The sequence below is a fragment of the Tribolium castaneum genome, chromosome 1, assembly GCF_031307605.1.
Source record: "Tribolium castaneum strain GA2 chromosome 1, icTriCast1.1, whole genome shotgun sequence".
Taxonomy (NCBI): Eukaryota; Metazoa; Arthropoda; class Insecta; order Coleoptera; family Tenebrionidae; genus Tribolium; species Tribolium castaneum.
In genome coordinates this window covers 5,164,998-5,185,548 of record NC_087394.1, presented here as the reverse complement: position 1 = coordinate 5,185,548, position 20,551 = coordinate 5,164,998, and the positions used below count along the sequence as shown (strand labels likewise).

General features: G+C 28.4%; 1 protein-coding gene across 2 annotated transcripts in view; it reads left to right on the top strand.

The window, feature by feature from the left end:
* Positions 1 to 20,551, top strand: part of LOC100142089 (uncharacterized) — a 90,001-nt gene that overhangs the window by 61,235 nt on the left and 8,215 nt on the right. For both annotated transcript variants that reach the window (XM_064354920.1, XM_064354918.1), the window contains exons 3-4: positions 13,129 to 13,330; positions 19,495 to 19,658. In XM_064354920.1, coding sequence (XP_064210990.1) covers positions 13,129 to 13,330; positions 19,495 to 19,658 — 366 coding nt within the window. The remainder of the gene's footprint in view (positions 1 to 13,128; positions 13,331 to 19,494; positions 19,659 to 20,551) is intronic.

Genomic DNA, 20,551 nt, shown 5'->3' with positions numbered 1-20,551 from the left:
CACAGGTTCTAATTATTTCTTGGTATGTTTTGTTAGATATTGTTTTACGAGACGTTTTAGTTAAAAAAAATTGATTTATTAAACTTTTAAAGGTCGATTACAGCGAAACTGTAGGAGTTATTGTGAAAAATCAGACACCATCGTAGTTATCGTGGAAGAATCTATAGTGAGAGTATAAGTTACAAGTAGAGCTTTTATAATAACACATTTAAAATTTGGAGATTTGATTTTTTTTAACTTTACTAAGGCCGATTACAGCGAAGCTGTAAGAGTCATTGTAAAAAAATCAAACACCATCGTACTTATCGTGGAAAATCTATAAGAAAAGTATCAGTTTCGAGTGGAACTTTTATGAATAACACAAAGGTCGATTACAGCGGAGCTACTGTATTATTAATTTAACGTAGCTTCTAATTATTTCTTAGTAGGTATGTTTTGTGATATACAGTTTTACGTACAATGCGTTTTAATTTTGAAAATTTGATTTATTTTAAACTTCTTAAAGGCCGATTACAGCGAAGCTGTAAGACCTATTGTAAAAATTCAGACACCATCGCAGTTATCGTGGAAAAACCTTTAGGGAGAGTATCAGATTCAAGTAGAGCTTGAATAAGAATGAATAATACATTTAAAACTTTAAGATTTGATTTTTTTAACTTTTCTAAGGCCGATTACAGCGAAGCTGTAAAAGTTATCGTAAAAAAATCATACACCATCGTATTTATCGTGGAAAAATCTATAAGGAAAGTATCAGTTTCAAGTAGAGCTTTTATAAATAACACAAAGGTCGATTACAGCGGAGCTATTGAATTATTAATTGAACGTAGCTTCTAATTATTTCTTAGTAGGTATGTTTAGTGGAATATAGTTTTAAGAGTACGTACAACGCGTTTTAATTTTGAAAATTTGACTTATTTTAAATTTCTTAAAGGCCGATTACAGCGAAGCTGTAAGACCTATTGTAAAAATTCAGACACCATCGTAGTTATCGTGGAAAAAACTTTAGGGAGAGTATCAGATTTAAGTAAAGCTTGAACAAACATAAATAACACATTTAAAACTTGAAGATTTGATTTTTTTAACTTTTCTAAGGCCGATTACAGCGAAGCTGTAAAAGTTATCGTAAAAAAATCATACACCATCGTATTTATCGTGGAAAAATCTATAAGGAAAGTATCAGTTTCAAGTAGAGCTTTTATGAATAACGCAAAGGTCGATTACAGCGGAGCTATTGGATTATTAATTGAACGCAGCTTCTAATTATTTCTTAGTATGTTTTTTTGGATACAGCGAAGCTATTAGTAAACAAAGCGTAAAAAATCAAGCATCGTAATTATTATGAAAGAAATATACAGTCGTATTCCAGTTTAAAATCGACGATTTCAAAACTACGATTTTTAAATCGTAATTAATACAACATACATTGTTAAAAAAATATATACGGCACTGGAACCTGAAGCACCTCTGGGTTTTCGTCAGTCGATAGATAATTGAACCCAAATTCTCATCATTGTTCGCTCAGTGCCTTCAGTTTTTCAGGAAAAACGCGGATAAAATTGTGAAAAAAATTCTTAAAAGCCGATTACAGCGGAGTTATTTGAGTTATATTAACAAAACAGACAGCGTAGTAATTATTATGAAAAAATCTCTAGAAATAGCATCAGTTTTAAGTCAACTAACTTTCCATACGTCGATTACAGTGAAGTTATTGTAAAAAATCAGGCACTATCATGGAAAAAAGTGTAACTTATGATATTTTTAATGTAATAATTTAAATAACTGAAACATCTCTGGGTTTTCGTCAGTCGATGGATAATTGAATGCAGATTTTAATAATTTTTTGCTATGTTTTGTAAGATTTAAAGCTTTAACTCTTTCAAACTCTTCATACGCCGATTACAGCGGGCTGTTGGCTTTATCGTAGAAAATCAAGAACTATTGTAATTATTTTGGAAAACTTGATAAGAATAGTATCAGTTTTATGTCCAAATTATAAATTTGTTAAAAATAATATTTTAAATGTCGTTGTAAGCGGGAGAAGGCCCCGGAACGAGTTCGGATTTTTATCATTCGATAGCTAAATGAACGCAGATTCTGATGGTTTCTCAAAGTTTTCAAATGCCGATTACAACGAAACTATTAGAGTTATCCTAAAACAGTAAACAGTAAAAGTATCAGTTTCAAGTTGCAATCTCAAAAAATTAATTGGTTCACTCTGTATACAAAACCGAATCGGAACCATTTACATGCATTAACTCTTTAAGTATGTACTTTGATCGTATAAAAGCCGGCACGTGATTATGTCATTCGTTACGTGCAATTACAGAGGGAAAGTGTTTTTTACTGCGTTGGATAATACCAGGGAAATGAATTTGAAAAATTGAGATTCAATTAGCGAACTGATACTAATGAAAAAATTCCCTTAATTGCTAAACATAATATTCTATTCCAGTAGAGAATAGCTTTAAACACATATCCATTATCCCAAAGCACGTCTTGCTATTGTTCAAGAACATTTTCGAGATACAATCTTGTGCATTGTTTGTGTGTATTAAACCACTTCTTAGTGTCAAAAACATAGATTTACAGAGTTCAAATCAAAGTCGTTGTAGTGTTTTCCCATAAGGCCATTAACAATAATTTCACGCTTAAATGGTTTTTATCGACAATAAGAGGACGAACACAATTAGTCGCCGTGTTTGCGTGTTATAAATTAATGTCATTTGAAAGGCAAATCAATTATTTGTTTTTTATTCCGTTGTTTTTACTTGTAATAAATTAAAAAAGTAAATAAACGTAGCAATTGGACCGTGAATTCATAAATTAGCTTAACCACTTTTTCGATGTAGCTTCAAATTCACGTAAAATTATTGACAACGTATGCTATTTTTAAGGTGGATCGTACTCCAGATAAATGTTTCAAAATCAAACGTGAGGTTTAATTGACATTTCTCGTTCCATCCACCCAACTTTATCTATAATTCTGCTATTTTGGTATAGTGTAGGTCGTTTATTAACGTCAAAAGCTAGAAAATCTCATGAAATCCTCCACCGAATCATTTTATTTCCTGCTCGATGACTTAAGTGAATTTTTGACGCCGAAAAACCCATTGTTTTTCGGATGAAAAACCACAAAGGAAGGTATTATGTCCGTGATTTAGCCAGACAGCTAAATCCTCTTAAAGCGTGAATTTATTGGAGGATATAAAAGCGTGCATGATACTCGGAGGAGTAGTGGTATTTTAAGCAAACTTTTAATCGAGTTTAATGGGCTTTGTCGGCACAAATGTTAGAGCTTCCTTGTACTGCTACAATGTTATGATGTTATGAAAGTGAAACGGATAAGAAAATCTTTCGTACATTTTGTTGGCTTCGGATAAATAAAATAAAATAAAAATTGTTGTTACGTGTATCTAATTATGTAGACATGAGCAATGTCAAGGATTCGTGTATTCTTACGTGTCTTATACACTTTTTTAATTTTGATTTTAATTTTTTTAATTCTATTAATTAATAACAATAATGACGCTTAACCCAGTTAAGATTATAGTTTTTATTTACAAATTTTGATTTTATATGCAATTTTTAAGAAAACTATTCGTCGGAGGACAATGATCTTTCTTGAAAAATAGAGATAATTAAAAGAGCTTTCGAACGATAATAAACTTCATAGGGTAATCTCTAATAGTTCCGGAGTTATTGCATGATAAATGTTCCGGGTACCGAAAATCGACAAAAATCTCGACGAAAAGTGAAACAATTGCGACGAAACTACAAGACCAAGAGCAAAACGGTTTGTTCCATTGTAAAGAGCAGATTAAAATCTATCAAATAGAATGGGTTTTGGCAATTTTTTTTTCTCAAAATTTTGAATTTTTCGGAGACAGGGGGGGGTGTTAAAAAATTTTTATTTTTTTTATTTTCTCAATTACCACAAAACTATTCAAAAAAGTAGAACTATTTCAATTCTAGCTTATGTAAAATGATCCGGGGAATCGATTGGTGTCAAGAAAATTGCAAAATTCCTAATAGTTTTTTAATTATGATTTTTTTTTAATTTTACATATTTTTGCTTTTATATGCAATTTATACGAAAACTAGTAGTCGGAGAATAATGTTCTTTTTTGAAAAATATAGATAACTAAAAGAGCTTTCCAATGGTAATAAACTTCATAGAGTAATCTCTAATAGTTCCGGAGTTATTGCGTGATAAATGTTCCGGGTACCGAAAATGGACAAAAATCTTAACGAAAAGTGAAACAATTGCGACGAAACTATAAGACCGAGAGCAAAACGGTTTGTTCCATTGTAAAGAGCAGATCAAAATCTATCAAATAGAATGGGTTTTGGCAATTTTTTTTTTCTCAAAATTTTGAATTTTTCGGAGACAGGGGGGGGTGTTGACAAATTTTTATTTTTTTTTATTTTCTCAATTATCACAAAACTATTCAAAACAGTAGAACTATTTCAATTCTAGCTTATGTAAAATGATCCGGGGAATCGATTGGTGTCAAGAAAATTCCAAAATTCCTAATAGTTTTTTAATTATGATTTTTTTAAATTTTACATATTTTTGCTTTTATATGCAATTTATACGAAAACTATTAGTCGGAGAATAATGTTCTTTTTTAAAAAATATAGATAATTAAAAGAGCTTTCCAATGGTAATAAACTTCATAGGGTAATCTCTAATAGTTCCGGAGTTATTGCATAATAAATGTTCCGGGTACCGAAAATCGACAAAAATCTCGACGAAAAGTGAAACAATTGCGACGAAACTACAAGACCAAGAGCAAAACGGTTTGTTCCATTGTAAAGAGCAGATTAAAATCTATCAAATAGAATGGGTTTTGGCAATTTTTTTTTCTCAAAATTTTGAATTTTTCGGAGACAGGGGGGGGTGTTAACAAATTTTTATTTTTTTTTATTTTCTCAATTACCACAAAACTATTCAAAAAAGTAGAACTATTTCAATTCTAGCTTATGTAAAATGATCCGGGGAATCGATTGGTGTCAAGAAAATTGCAAAATTCCTAATAGTTTTTTAATTATGATTTTTTTTTAATTTTACATATTTTTGCTTTTATATGCAATTTATACGAAAACTAGTAGTCGGAGAATAATGTTCTTTTTTGAAAAATATAGATAATTAAAAGAGCTTTCCAATGGTAATAAACTTCATAGGGTAATCTCTAATAGTTCCGGAGTTATTGCGTGATAAATGTTCCGGGTACCGAAAATCGACAAAAATCTCGACGAAAAGTGAAACAATTGCGACGAAACTATAAGACCAAGAGCAAAACGGTTTGTTCCATTGTAAAGAGCAGATCAAAATCTATCAAATAGAATGGGTTTTGGCAATTTTTTTTTCTCAAAATTTTGAATTTTTCGGAGACAGGGGGGTGTTAACAAATTTTTATTTTTTTTTATTTTCTCAATTACCACAAAACTATTCAAAACAGTAGAACTATTTCAATTCTAGCTTATGTAAAATGATCCGGGGAATCGATTGGTGTCAAGAAAATTGCAAAATTCCTAACAGTTTTTTAATTATGATTTTTTTTAAATTTTACATATTTTTGCTTTCATATGCAATTTATACGAAAACTATTAGTCGGAGAATAATGTTCTTTTTTGAAAAATACAGATAATTAAAAGAGCTTTCCAATGGTAATAAACTTCATAGGGTAATCTCTAATAATTCCGGAGTTATTGCATGATAAATGTTCCGGGTACCGAAAATCGACAAAAATCTCGACGAAAAGTGAAACAATTGCGACGAAACTATAAGACCAAGAGCAAAACGGTTTGTTCCATTGTAAAGAGCAGATCAAAATCTATCAAATAGAATGGGTTTTGGCAATTTTTTTTTCTCAAAATTTTGAATTTTTCGGAGACAGAGGGGTGTTGACAAATTTTTATTTTGTTTTATTTCTCAATTATCACAAAACTATTCAAAACAGTAGAACTATTTCAATTCTAGCTTATGTAAAATGATCCGGGGAATCGATTGGTGTCAAGAAAATTGCAAAATTCCTAATAGTTTTTTAATTATGATTTTTTTTTAATTTTACATATTTTTGCTTTTATATGCAATTTATACGAAAACTAGTAGTCGGAGAATAATGTTCTTTTTTGAAAAATATAGATAATTAAAAGAGCTTTCCAATGGTAATAAACTTCATAGAGTAATCTCTAATAGTTCCGGAGTTATTGCGTGATAAATGTTCCGGATACCGAAAATGGACAAAAATCTTAACGAAAAGTGAAACAATTGCGACGAAACTATAAGACCGAGAGCAAAACGGTTTGTTCCATTGTAAAGAGCAGATCAAAATCTATCAAATAGAATGGGTTTTGGCAATTTTTTTTTCTCAAAATTTTGAATTTTTCGGAGACAGGGGGGGGTGTTGACAAATTTTTATTTTTTTTTATTTTCTCAATTATCACAAAACTATTCAAAACAGTAGAACTATTTCAATTCTAGCTTATGTAAAATGATCCGGGGAATCGATTGGTGTCAAGAAAATTCCAAAATTCCTAATAGTTTTTCAATTATAAATTTTTTTAAATTTTACATATTTTTGCTTTTATATGCAATTTATACGAAAACTATTAGTCGGAGAATAATGTTCTTTTTTAAAAAATATAGATAATTAAAAGAGCTTTCCAATGGTAATAAACTTCATAGGGTAATCTCTAATAGTTCCGAAGTTATTGCATGATAAATGTTCCGGGTACCGAAAATCGACAAAAATCTCGACGAAAAGTGAAACAATTGCGACGAAACTACAAGACCAAGAGCAAAACGGTTTGTTCCATTGTAAAGAGCAGATCAAAATCTATCAAATAGAATGGGTTTTGGCAATTTTTTTTTCTCAAAATTTTGAATTTTTCGGAGACAGGGGGGTGTTAACAAATTTTTATTTATTTTTATTTTCTCAATTACCACAAAACTATTCAAAACAGTAGAACTATTTCAATTCTAGCTTATGTAAAATGATCCGGGGAATCGATTGGTGTCAAGAAAATTGCAAAATTCCTAACAGTTTTTTAATTATGATTTTTTTTAAATTTTACATATTTTTGCTTTCATATGCAATTTATACGAAAACTATTAGTCGGAGAATAATGTTCTTTTTTGAAAAATACAGATAATTAAAAGAGCTTTCCAATGGTAAAAAACTTCATAGGGTAATCTCTAATAATTCCGGAGTTATTGCATGATAAATGTTCCGGGTACCGAAAATCGACAAAAATCTCGACGAAAAGTGAAACAATTGCGACGAAACTATAAGACCAAGAGCAAAACGGTTTGTTCCATTGTAAAGAGCAGATCAAAATCTATCAAATAGAATGGGTTTTGGCAAATTTTTTTTCTCAAAATTTTGAATTTTTCGGAGACAGAGGGGTGTTGACAAATTTTTATTTTTTTTTATTTTCTCAATTATCACAAAACTATTCAAAACAGTAGAACTATTTCAATTCTAGCTTATGTAAAATGATCCGGGGAATCGATTGGTGTCAAGAAAATTCCAAAATTCCTAATATTTTTTCAATTATAATTTTTTTTTAATTTTACATATTTTTCCTTTTGTATGCAATTTATACGAAAACTATTAGTCGGAGAATAATGTTCTTTTTTAAAAAATATAGATAATTAAAAGAGCTTTCCAATGGTAATAAACTTCATAGGGTAATCTCTAATAGTTCCGGAGTTATTGCATGATAAATGTTCCGGGTACCGAAAATCGACAAAAATCTCGACGAAAAGTGAAACAATTGCGACGAAACTATAAGACCGAGAGCAAAACGGTTTGTTCCATTGTAAAGTGCAGATCAAAATCTATCAAATAGAATGGGAGTTGGCAATTTTTTTTTCTCAAAATTTTGAATTTTTCGGAGACAGGGGGGGGTGTTAACAAATTTTTATTTTTTTTATTTTCTCAATTACCACAAAACTATTCAAAAAAATAGAACTATTTCAATTCTAGCATATGTAAAATGATCCGGGTAATCGATTGGTGTCAAGAAAATTGCAAAATTCGTAATAGTTTTTTAATTATGAATTTTTTTAAATTTTACATATTTTTGCTTTTATATGCAATTTATACGAAAACTATTAGTCGGAGAATAATGTTCTTTTTTGAAAAATATAGATAATTAAAAGAGCTTTCCAATGGTAATAAACTTCATAGGGTAATCTCTAATAGTTTCGGAGGTATTGCATTATAAATGTTCCGGGTACCGAAAATCGACAAAAATCTCGACGAAAAGTGAAACAATTGCGACAAAACTATAAGACCGAGAGCAAAACGGTTTGTTCCATTGTAAAGAGCAGATTAAAATCTATCAAATAGAATGGGTTTTGGCAATTTTTTTTTCTCAAAATTTTGAATTTTTCGGAGACAGGGGGGGGGTGTTAACAAATTTTTATTTTTTTTTATTTTCTCAATTACCACAAAACTATTCAAAAAAGTAGAACTATTTTAATTCTAGCTTATGTAAGATGATCCGGGGAATCGATTGGTGTCAAGAAAATTGCAAAATTCCAAATAGTTTTTTAATTATGAATTTTTTTAAATTTTACATATTTTTGCTTTTATTTGCAATTTATACGAAAACTATTAGTCGGAGAATAATGTTCTTTTTTAAAAAATATAGATAATTAAAACAGCTTTCCAATGGTAATAAACTTCATAGGGTAATCTCTAATAGTACCGGAGGTATTGCATGATAAATGTTCCGGGTACCGAAAATCGACAAAATTCTCGACGAAAAGTGGAACAATTGCGACGAAAGTATAAAACCGAGAGCAAAACGGTTTGTTCCATTGTAAAGAGCAGATCAAAATCTATCAAATAAAATGGGTTTTGGCAATTTTTTTTCTCACAATTTTGAATTTTTCGGAGACAGGGGGGGGTGTTAACAAATTTTTATTTTTTTTTATTTTCTCAATTACCAGAAAACTATTCAAAAAAGTAGAACTATTTCAATTCTAGCTTATGTAAAATGATCCGGGGAATCGATTGGTGTCAAGAAAATTGCAAAATTCCAAATAGTTTTTTAATTATGAATTTTTTTAAATTTTACATATTTTTGCTTTTATATGCAATTTATACGAAAACTATTAGTCGGAGAATAATGTTCTTTTTTAAAAAATATAGATAATTAAAAGAGCTTTCCAATGGTAATAAACTTCATAGGGTAATCTGTAATAGTTCCGGAGGTATTGCATTATAAATGTTCCGGGTACCCAAAAATGACAAAAATCTCGACGAAAAGTGAAACAATTGCGACAAAACTATAAGACCGAGAGCAAAACGGTTTGTTCCATTGTAAAGAGCAGATTAAAATCTATCAAATAGAATGGGTTTTGGCAATTTTTTTTTCTCAAAATTTTGAATTTTTCGGAGACAGGGGGGGGGGGTGTTAACAAATTTTTATTTTTTTTTATTTTCTCAATTACCACAAAACTATTCAAAAAAGTAGAACTATTTTAATTCTAGCTTATGTAAAATGATCCGGGGAATCGATTGGTGTCAAGAAAATTGCAAAATTCCAAATAGTTTTTTGATTATGAATTTTTTTAAATTTTACATATTTTTGCTTTTATATGCAATTTATACGAAAACTATTAGTCGGAGGATAATGTTCTTTTTTGAAAAATATAGATATTTAAAAGAGCTTTCGAACGATAATAAACTTCATAGGGTAATCTCTAATAGTTCCGGAGGTATTGCATGATAAATGTTCCGGGTACCGAAAATCGACAAAAATGTCGACGTAAAGTAAAACAATTGCGACGAAACTATAAGACCGAGAGCAAAACGGTTTGTTCCATTGTAAAGAGCAGATCAAAATCTATCAAATAGAATGGGTTTTGGGAATTTTTTTTTCTCAAAATTTTGAATTTTTGGGAGACAGGGGGGGGGGGTGTTAACAAATTTTTATTTTTTTTTATTTTCTCAATTACCACAAAACTATTCAAAACAGTAGAACTATTTCAATTCTAGCTTATGTAAAATGATCCGGGGAATCGATTGGTGTCAAGAAAATTGCAAAATTCCAAATAGTTTTTTAATTATGAATTTTTTTAAATTTTACATATTTTTGCTTTTATATGCAATTTATACGAAAACTATTAGTCGGAGAATAATGTTCTTTTTTAAAAAATATAGATAATTAAAAGAGCTTTCCAATGGTAATAAACTTCATAGGGTAATCTCTAATAGTTCCGGAGGTATTGCATTATAAATGTTCCGGGTACCGAAAATCGACAAAAATCTCGACGAAAAGTGAAACAATTGCGACAAAACTATAAGACCGAGAGCAAAACGGTTTGTTCCATTGTAAAGAGCAGATTAAAATCTATCAAATAGAATGGGTTTTGGCAATTTTTTTTTCTCAAAATTTTGAATTTTTCGGAGACAGGGGGGGGGGGGGTGTTAACAAATTTTTATTTTTTTTTATTTTCTCAATTACCACAAAACTATTCAAAAAAGTAGAACTATTTTAATTCTAGCATATGTAAAATGATCCGGGGAATCGATTGGTGTCAAGAAAATTGCAAAATTCCAAATAGTTTTTTAATTATGAATTTTTTTAAATTTTACATATTTTTGCTTTTATATGCAATTTATACGAAAACTATTAGTCGGAGAATAATGTTCTTTTTAAAAAAATATAGATAATTAAAAGAGCTTTCCAATGGTAATAAACTTCATAGGGTAATCTCTAATAGTTCCGGAGGTATTGCATTATAAATGTTCCGGGTACCGAAAATCGACAAAAATCTCGACGAAAAGTGAAACAATTGCGACAAAACTATAAGACCGAGAGCAAAACGGTTTGTTCCATTGTAAAGAGCAGATTAAAATCTATCAAATAGAATGGGTTTTGGCAATTTTTTTTTCTCAAAATTTTGAATTTTTCGGAGACAGGGGGGGGGGTGTTAACAAATTTTTATTTTTTTTTATTTTCTCAATTACCACAAAACTATTCAAAAAAGTAGAACTATTTTAATTCTAGCTTATGTAAAATGATCCGGGGAATCGATTGGTGTCAAGAAAATTGCAAAATTCCAAATAGTTTTTTAATTATGAATTTTTTTAAATTTTACATATTTTTGCTTTTATATGCAATTTATACGAAAACTATTAGTCGGAGGATAATGTTCTTTTTTGAAAAATATAGATATTTAAAAGAGCTTTCGAACGATAATAAACTTCATAGGGTAATCTCTAATAGTTCCGGAGGTATTGCATGATAAATGTTCCGGGTACCGAAAATCGACAAAAATGTCGACGAAAAGTAAAACAATTGCGACGAAACTATAAGACCGAGAGCAAAACGGTTTGTTCCATTGTAAAGAGCAGATCAAAATCTATCAAATGGAATGGGTTTTGGGAATTTTTTTTTTCTCAAAATTTTGAATTTTTGGGAGACAGGGGGGGGGGTGTTAACAAATTTTTATTTTTTTTTATTTTCTCAATTACCACAAAACTATTCAAAACAGTAGAACTATTTCAATTCTAGCTTATGTAAAATGGTCCGGGGAATCGATTGGTGTCAAGAAAATTGCAAAATTCCTATTAGTTTTTTAATTATGAATTTATTTAAATTTTACATATTTTTGCTTTTATATGCAATTTTTACGAAAACTATTAGTCGGAGAATAATGTTCTTTTTTAAAAAATATAGATAATTAAAAGAGCTTTCCAATGGTAATAAACTTCATAGGGTAATCTCTAATAGTTCCGGAGTTATTGCATGATAAATGTTCCGGGTACCGAAAATCGACAAAAATCTCGACGAAAAGTGGAACAATCGCGACGAAACTATAAGACCGAGAGCAAAACGGTTTATTCCATTGTAAAGAGCAGATCAAAATCTATGAAATAGAATGGGTTTTGTCAATTTTTTTTTCTCAAAATTTTGAATTTTTCGGAGACAGGGGGGGGGGTGTTAACAAATTTTTATTTTTTTTTATTGTCTCAATTACCACAAAACTATTCAAAACAGTAGAACTATTTCAATTCTAGCTTATGTAAAATGATCCGGGGAATCGATTGGTGTCAAGAAAATTGCAAAATTCCTAATAGTTTTTTAATTATAAATTTTTTTAAATTTTACATATTTTTGCATTTATATGCAATTTATACGAAAACTATTAGTCGGAGAATAATGTTCTTTTTTAAAAAATATAGATAATTAAAAGAGCTTTCCAATGGTAATAAACTTCATAGGGTAATCTCTAATAGTTCCGGAGTTATTGCATGATAAATGTTCCGGGTACCGAAAATCGACAAAAATCTCGACGAAAAGTGAAACAATTGCGACGAAACTATAAGACCGAGAGCAAAACGGTTTGTTCCATTGTCAAGAGCAGATCAAAATCTATCAAATAGAATGGGTTTGGGCAATTTTTTTTTCTCAAAATTTTGAATTTTTCGGAGATAGGGGGGGGTGTTAACAAATTTTAATTTTTTTTATTTTGTCAATTATCACAAAACTATTCAAAAAAGTAGAACTATTTCAATTCTAGCTTATGTAAAATGGTCCATGGAATCAATTGGTATCAAGAAAATTGCAAAATTCCTATTAGTTTTTTTATTATGAATTTATTTAAATTTAACATAATTTTGCTTTTATATGCAATTTTTACGAAAACTATTAGTCGGAGAATAATGTTCTTTTTTAAAAAATATAGATAATCAAAAGAGCTTTCCAATGGTAATAAACTTCATAGGGTAATCTCTAATAGTTCTGGAGTTATTGCATGATAAATGTTCCGGGTACCGAAAATCGACAAAAATCTCGACGAAATGTGAAAAAATTGCGACGACACTATAAGACCGAGAGCAAAACGGTTTATTCCATTGTAAAGAGCAGACCAAAATGTATCAAATAGAATGGGTTTTGGCAATTTTTTTTCTCAAAATTTTGAATTTTTCGGAGAATCACGGTATTTAAAATTAATTCCGGCAACAACTTCTGTAATCACTCACCTGTTCCAAGCCTCCGGGCACGTGACATAAGACCCGGATTTCTCTCTTGACGACTCCGGGCCTCGTATCACTTGCTCCCACTTTCTAGTCCAATTAATCCCGTTTTCTGTTCTTCCAGAACGTCATAATCGGCATTGTTGGCGGGATGTTGTCCTGTCTGGGACGCTTATCGCCCCGACGCCAGGAATTCCTCCTTTACATGGCCGTCTCAATCCTGACAGTGAACAGCGTCAACGTCGTCCTGAGCGAGTGGGGGCTTTACTTCACAGACATGACGGAGCTGTTGAAAAATCATCCCAATCACATGCTGATTGACTACGGTAAGGTTGTGGCGCGAAAGTGAAACGTGTGATTGGTTTGAAGAAATAATTGCTTAAAAAAAGTGTGTGGCGGTGATTTATGGATTTCGAAAAATTTAGGTACAGTTCAATTGCTTTAGAAAGTACTAAAACTGCTTGTATCGATATTTTAATTGGACTTTCACCAAAGGCGCGTGCAGGGTTACAAAAAATCAAATACATGTGTTGTTTTTTCACTGTCATTTGCGAAACAAACCTATTGGAATTGTTGGATTATGTAACGTTGGATGGAAGAGATGTTTGTATTATTAACATTATTAACCTTGTTTGGGTGAACTTTCAGGTTTACTTAACGAGGTTACGTTTTCAGAGGCCGCAGGGTTGTAATTAATCGTAGGGGTGCGAACAAACAATAATGAAAGTCAGGTTTTTCTTCCTTGGCAGTTGATTGACAACGTACACAGGAAAAAATCCGAAACAATAAATTAATTATTTCATTAATTAGAGAGATATGTAACATTTTTTAATTACTCAACAACAATCAATGAGATTATTGTAGAGAATAGAAAAGTTTCATAAAAATAAATATTGCTTTCTTCTTACGGCTTAGAGTGAAATTTCTCACTTATTTTCGTAATGGCATTGAGTGGAATTCCAAATAGCCGATAAACATATTTAAGATACTTGTAGGTGAGAATTCTTGCTAGGCATTGGAAAAGGAAAGCTTCCAGTAATAAATATCGAAGCTATCTTGAAGTGTTTTGAGTCTAAATAATTTTCTTTTTTTTAATTACATTTTCCAGTTAGATTTCACTTTAATTCAAAAACCGGATTTTTAATAATTTTTGAAATATTTCAGTGAGTGGTGAAAATATTTGAAAATATTTGATCAGGAATCGAACTAAATTAATGTTTTGTGGACTTTTTACAACTTATAAATTATAAACCACTAAACTACATACTACATAAACATTTAAAAAAGAGGACATGCAAGTAAATAATAATTTTCTCTCATAACATTAGATAACATTTTTTCCTCTTTTTGTGCTTATAAATAATAACTTAATAACACTTATGTTTTTCGTAAATGGAAATTAAAATACTCTAGTTTTTTTTTCAAAAAAGAGTGGTGAAAATTTTAAAATGGTTTTCTATTAAACGAGCACAATTTTTAAATTCCAAAACTAAAACACTTTTAATACATTTTAAGTCAATAATCTTTTTGCTCTGCTAAGGAATTGTCCTTATTTGTCTGTTCTTATCAACTAGATAAAATTTCAAATCTTTTTTTTTTGTAAATGGACGTTATCGAATATTATGAATTGCCTTTTTTATAAGAAAAAAAGACATCTTTGCTCTTATGAATCTCAAAAATAATATTTTTTGGCCTATACAAACTCAACCAAAAGTAATGCACAATATTTATATCTTTGTTATTAGTCATTTTTCAAAAAAATCCTCAAACAGGTCGCATTTTTTAAATGCTACATTTTATAATGACATTTTTGAGGTCATTTGTTTTTCATTAAGGACGTTATTTTAATTTTTTTATAACACCTGCCATTTTTTGTTAGTATTTTAGATAAGTATTAAGATATGACAATTAAAAAAATACAAAAGAACAAAAAGATAGAACTCTTTGAATGCCACTTGTATTCACTTTTGTAACTTTTTTTTATATTATTTTCTTATATTTTTGTATTATTTTATACTTAACAGAAAGATATAAATGTGTACTAGCAAAAACACATATCAGGAATGTTAGTTGTTTTTAAAAAATAAATAAATGACGTTACAAATGTCAATATATAGTGTCAAAATGTAGAATTAAAAAAAAATAAACCGACCTGTTCGAAAATTTTTTTAGTTTTTATAACAAAAATATGAATTCTGTGTCTTATTTTTGGTGCAGTCTATATTAATAATTATTGCAAAAAACGACGAAATAATTAGAAAATAACTAAAGTAAATAAGTCACATCCCCACTTTGAAAAATTATTTTTTATTAATGTGGAGACAATTAATTAATTAATTCTGTGTCTTATTTTTGGTTCAGTCTATATTAATAAATATTGCAAAAAACGACGAAATAATTAGAAAATAACTAAAGTAAATAAGTCACATCCCCACTTTGAAAAATTATTTTTTATTAATGTGGAGACAATTAATTAATTAATTCTGTGTCTTATTTTTTGTTCAGTCTATATTAATAATTATTGCAAAAAAACGACGAAATAATTAGAAAATAACTAAAGTAAATAAGTCACATCCCCACTTTGAAAAATTATTTTTTATTAATGTGGAGACAATTAATTAATTAATTCTGTGTCTTATTTTTTGTTCAGTCTATATTAATAATTATTGCAAAAAACGACGAAATAATTAGAAAATAACTAAAGTAAATAAGTCACATCCCCACTTTGAAAAATTATTTTTTATTAATGTGGAGACAATTAATTAATTAATTCTGTGTCTTATTTTTGGTTCAGTCTATATTAATAATTATTGCAAAAAACGACGAAATAATTAGAAAATAACTAAAGTAAATAAGGCACATCCCCAATTTGAAAAATTATTTTTTATTAATGTGGAGACAATTAATTAATTAATTCTGTGTCTTATTTTTGGTTCAGTCTATATTAATAATTATTGCAAAAAAACGACGAAATAATTAGAAAATAACTAAAGTAAATAAGTCACATCCCCACTTTGAAAAATTATTTTTTATTAATGTGGAGACAATTAATTAATTAATTCTGTGTCTTATTTTTGGTTCAGTCTATATTAATAATTATTGCAAAAAACGACGAAATAATTAGAAAATAACTAAAGTAAATAAGGCACATCCCCACTTTGAAAAATTATTTTTTATTAATGTGGAGACAATTAATTAATTAATTCTGTGTCTTATTTTTGGTTCAGTCTATATTAATAATTATTGCAAAAAACGACGAAATAATTAGAAAATAACTAAAGTAAATAAGTCACATCCCCACTTTGAAAAATTATTTTTTATTAATGTGGAGACAATTAATTAATTAATTCTGTGTCTTATTTTTGGTTCAGTCTATATTAATAATTATTGCAAAAAACGACGAAATAATTAGAAAATAACAAAAGTAAATAAGTCACATACCCACTTTGAAAAAATATTTTTTATTAATGTGGAGACAATTAATTAATTAATTCTGTGTCTTATTTTTTGTTCAGTCTATATTAATAATTATTGCAAAAATACGACGAAATAATTAGAAAATAACTAAAGTAAATAAGTCACATCCCCACTTTGAAAAAATATTTTTTATTAATGTGGAGACAATTAATTAATTAATTCTGTGTCTTATTTTTGGTTCAGTCTATATTAATAATTATTGCAAAAAACGACGAAATAATTAGAAAATAACAAAAGTAAATAAGTCACATACCCACTTTGAAAAATTATTTTTTATTAATGTGGAGACAATTAATTAATTAATTCTGTGTCTTATTTTTTGTTCAGTCTATATTAATAATTATTGCAAAAATACGACGAAATAATTAGAAAATAACTAAAGTAAATAAGTCACATCCCCACTTTGAAAAAATATTTTTTATTAATGTGGAGACAATTAATTAATTAATTCTGTGTCTTATTTTTGGTTCAGTCTATATTAATAATTATTGCAAAAAACGACGAAATAATTAGAAAATAACAAAAGTAAATAAGTCACATACCCACTTTGAAAAAATATTTTTTATTAATGTGGAGACAATTAATTAATTAATTCTGTGTCTTATTTTTTGTTCAGTCTATATTAATAATTATTGCAAAAATACGACGAAATAATTAGAAAATAACTAAAGTAAATAAGTCACATCCCCACTTTGAAAAATTATTTTTTATTAATGTGGAGACAATTAATTAATTAATTCTGTGTCTTATTTTTGGTTCAGTCTATATTAATAATTATTGCAAAAAACGACGAAATAATTAGAAAATAACTAAAGTAAATAAGTCACATCCCCACTTTGAAAAATTATTTTTTATTAATGTGGAGACAATTAATTAATTAATTCTGTGTCTTATTTTTTGTTCAGTCTATATTAATAATTATTGCAAAAATACGACGAAATAATTAGAAAATAACTAAAGTAAATAAGTCACATCCCCACTTTGAAAAATTATTTTTTATTAATGTGGAGACAATTAATTAATTAATTCTGTGTCTTATTTTTTGTTCAGTCTATATTAATAATTATTGCAAAAAACGACGAAATAATTAGAAAATAACTAAAGTAAATAAGTCACATCCCCACTTTGAAAAATTATTTTTTATTAATGTGGAGACAATTAATTAATTAATTCTGTGTCTTATTTTTGGTTCAGTCTATATTAATAATTATTGCAAAAAACGACGAAATAATTAGAAAATAACTAAAGTAAATAAGGCACATCCCCACTTTGAAAAATTATTTTTTATTAATGTGGAGACAATTAATTAATTAATTCTGTGTCTTATTTTTGGTTCAGTCTATATTAATAATTATTGCAAAAAAACGACGAAATAATTAGAAAATAACTAAAGTAAATAAGTCACATCCCCACTTTGAAAAATTATTTTTTATTAATGTGGAGACAATTAATTAATTAATTCTGTGTCTTATTTTTGGTTCAGTCTATATTAATAATTATTGCAAAAAAACGACGAAATAATTAGAAAATAACTAAAGTAAATAAGTCACATACCCACTTTGAAAAATTATTTTTTATTAATGTGGAGACAATTAATTAATTAATTCTGTGTCTTATTTTTGGTTCAGTCTATATTAATAATTATTGCAAAAAAACGACGAAATATTTAGAAAATAACTAAAGTAAATAAGTCACATCCCCACTTTGAAAAATTATTTTTTATTAATGTAGAGACAATTAATTAATTAATTCTGTCTTATTTTTGGTTCAGTCTATATTAATAATTATTGCAAAAAAACGACGAAATATTTAGAAAATAACTAAAGTAAATAAGTCACATCCCCACTTTGAAAAATTATTTTTTATTAATGTGGAGACAATTAATTAATTAATTCTGTCTTATTTTTGGTTCAGTCTATATTAATAATTATTGCAAAAAAACGACGAAACAATTAGAAAATAACTAAAGTAAATAAGTCACATCCCCAATTTGAAAAATTATTTTTTATTAATGTGGAGACACGTTTCGGAAATAAAATGCCATCGACAGCCAAACATTTAAAAAAACATAAATCGTTTAAAACTGAAATTTAGAACTAAATTAAACAAAAGTACCTAAATGACTTGTCATTTTATTAAAAAAGTTTTTGAAAAAATAGAAAACTTGTGGAAAACATCGTCAAAAACATTGCAATTATGCCAACTTTTCTATTATTTTTTTTTCAAAAAGAAATTTTTGTCATTAGAAATACTATAATGATTAATTTTAAATTTCCTCAATAATTTTATTGAGGAAATTTAAAATTAATTAGATATTTTTCTATTAGCAGTTAAACTTTGAAGAAGAAAATGAACGACTTGTTATTTTGTTCTTTTTTGCATCACAATCGAGGGATTTTTTCCATTTACGACATAATCGTGAAAACAAAGACCAACAGTGAAAAATTTACGTAACAAAAATGAAAAACGATGTACTGTGTTTTTTGCAATTGTTCTCACACCTAGGTGGGAAAATAGACGATTGCTCAAGTAATTAGAACACGTGAATTAATTATGTAGATATTTATTTATTAAATAACATGGCAAAACAACCCGAATTATTAAATGTAACAAATCCATCAACTTGATTGTTTTATAATATTATTATCTATTTATGGTGTTGCGAACTTTACGAATTCATAATTAAGTGCGAACTGATTCTAGAACAGCTAGACACCAGTCAAACTTTATTAAAATACGACCTTGCTTTACAAATCGAAATAATTTCAACATTTTGGCCCAGATTCAGTCAAGTGAAAAAAGAGGTAACAGGGAATTTCCGATGACGCGACTTTTCGATTTTTAATTAGCATAATATGTTGGCGCTTCTTGATTGATGCTAATTAGAGCTTAGCGCAATAAAACGACCACCAAGGCCAATCATGTTATTTTAACGATAATGCATTTTAGCTGTTCTTCTACTAAAATTTTTCGCACGAAAACATGTTTACAAATATGAAATTTGCCATTCCAGCATGTTTTGCCACACGGATCGCCACAGCCGCCGTCATCTTAGTCTCCCTTCTCGACAGTCAATTCGCTTTCTGTTCTATGCAGATAGCACCGAATAAGAAAGATAAGAAGAAATTGCACGGATCCCACGAACAGGTCTCCGACATTGAGTACATCATACCAAGGGTAAGTGAGGGACAACTCCCAAAATGTTTACTTCAACTTTTCAGAAAACGAAAAAAATTTCGGCTTTACATTTTTTTGAAATTTAAATATATAGTAATTCAGCTGATATTATTTTTTTTTTAATTTTTTTTAGATCTTGAAATCGAATTCGGGCATTTAAGTAATAAAGATTATGTCTTCCTTGAGAATTTAAAATTGAAAAGAAATGTTAATAAACCTTCAAGATAAAGGCTCATTTAATTCTCCATTAATCTATACTAACATTATGTATAACATGTCATTGTTCATCAGTTTTTTTTACTTTTTGCTCTGCAAAACAACTTTATATACATTACTAATTATAATTTTTATTAGAACAGGTTGGTAACTCAACTAGTACTGCAATGAATTAACAAGGAATGATAACTTTAAATTTATGTTCTTGTCCACTTCTTCAAGCTCTGGTAAACTGACCTCGTTTTAAAAAAACACCAGAATTTAGCGTCAATTTTTTACATTTTTATAGTTTTTGTATGGAAAAAAATGAAGACAATGTAGAAAAAATCGTATACAAATCTTATAAAAAAAAGAAAAAAATATATATAAAAAAAACTGTAAGCAAAAAATAAAACGGGAATAAGAAATTTTTCTATAACAATAATGATCTTATTTATGTTTTTTTCGACATTGCTGGAATTTTATTACTAAACATAGCTGTTTTTACAAACAGAAATATCTCATTGGTGTTCTCTTTAAAATTTTGTTATACCTACCTATTTTTCGTAAATACAAATAAATCAATAAAATTTAGTTTTTTTTTCTCAGTCATCAAAATTAAATATGACTATTAGAGAATGCTAATGTTAACACAGATCGATTCAGACACATTTTCTTCCATTTAGTGAAATAAAAAT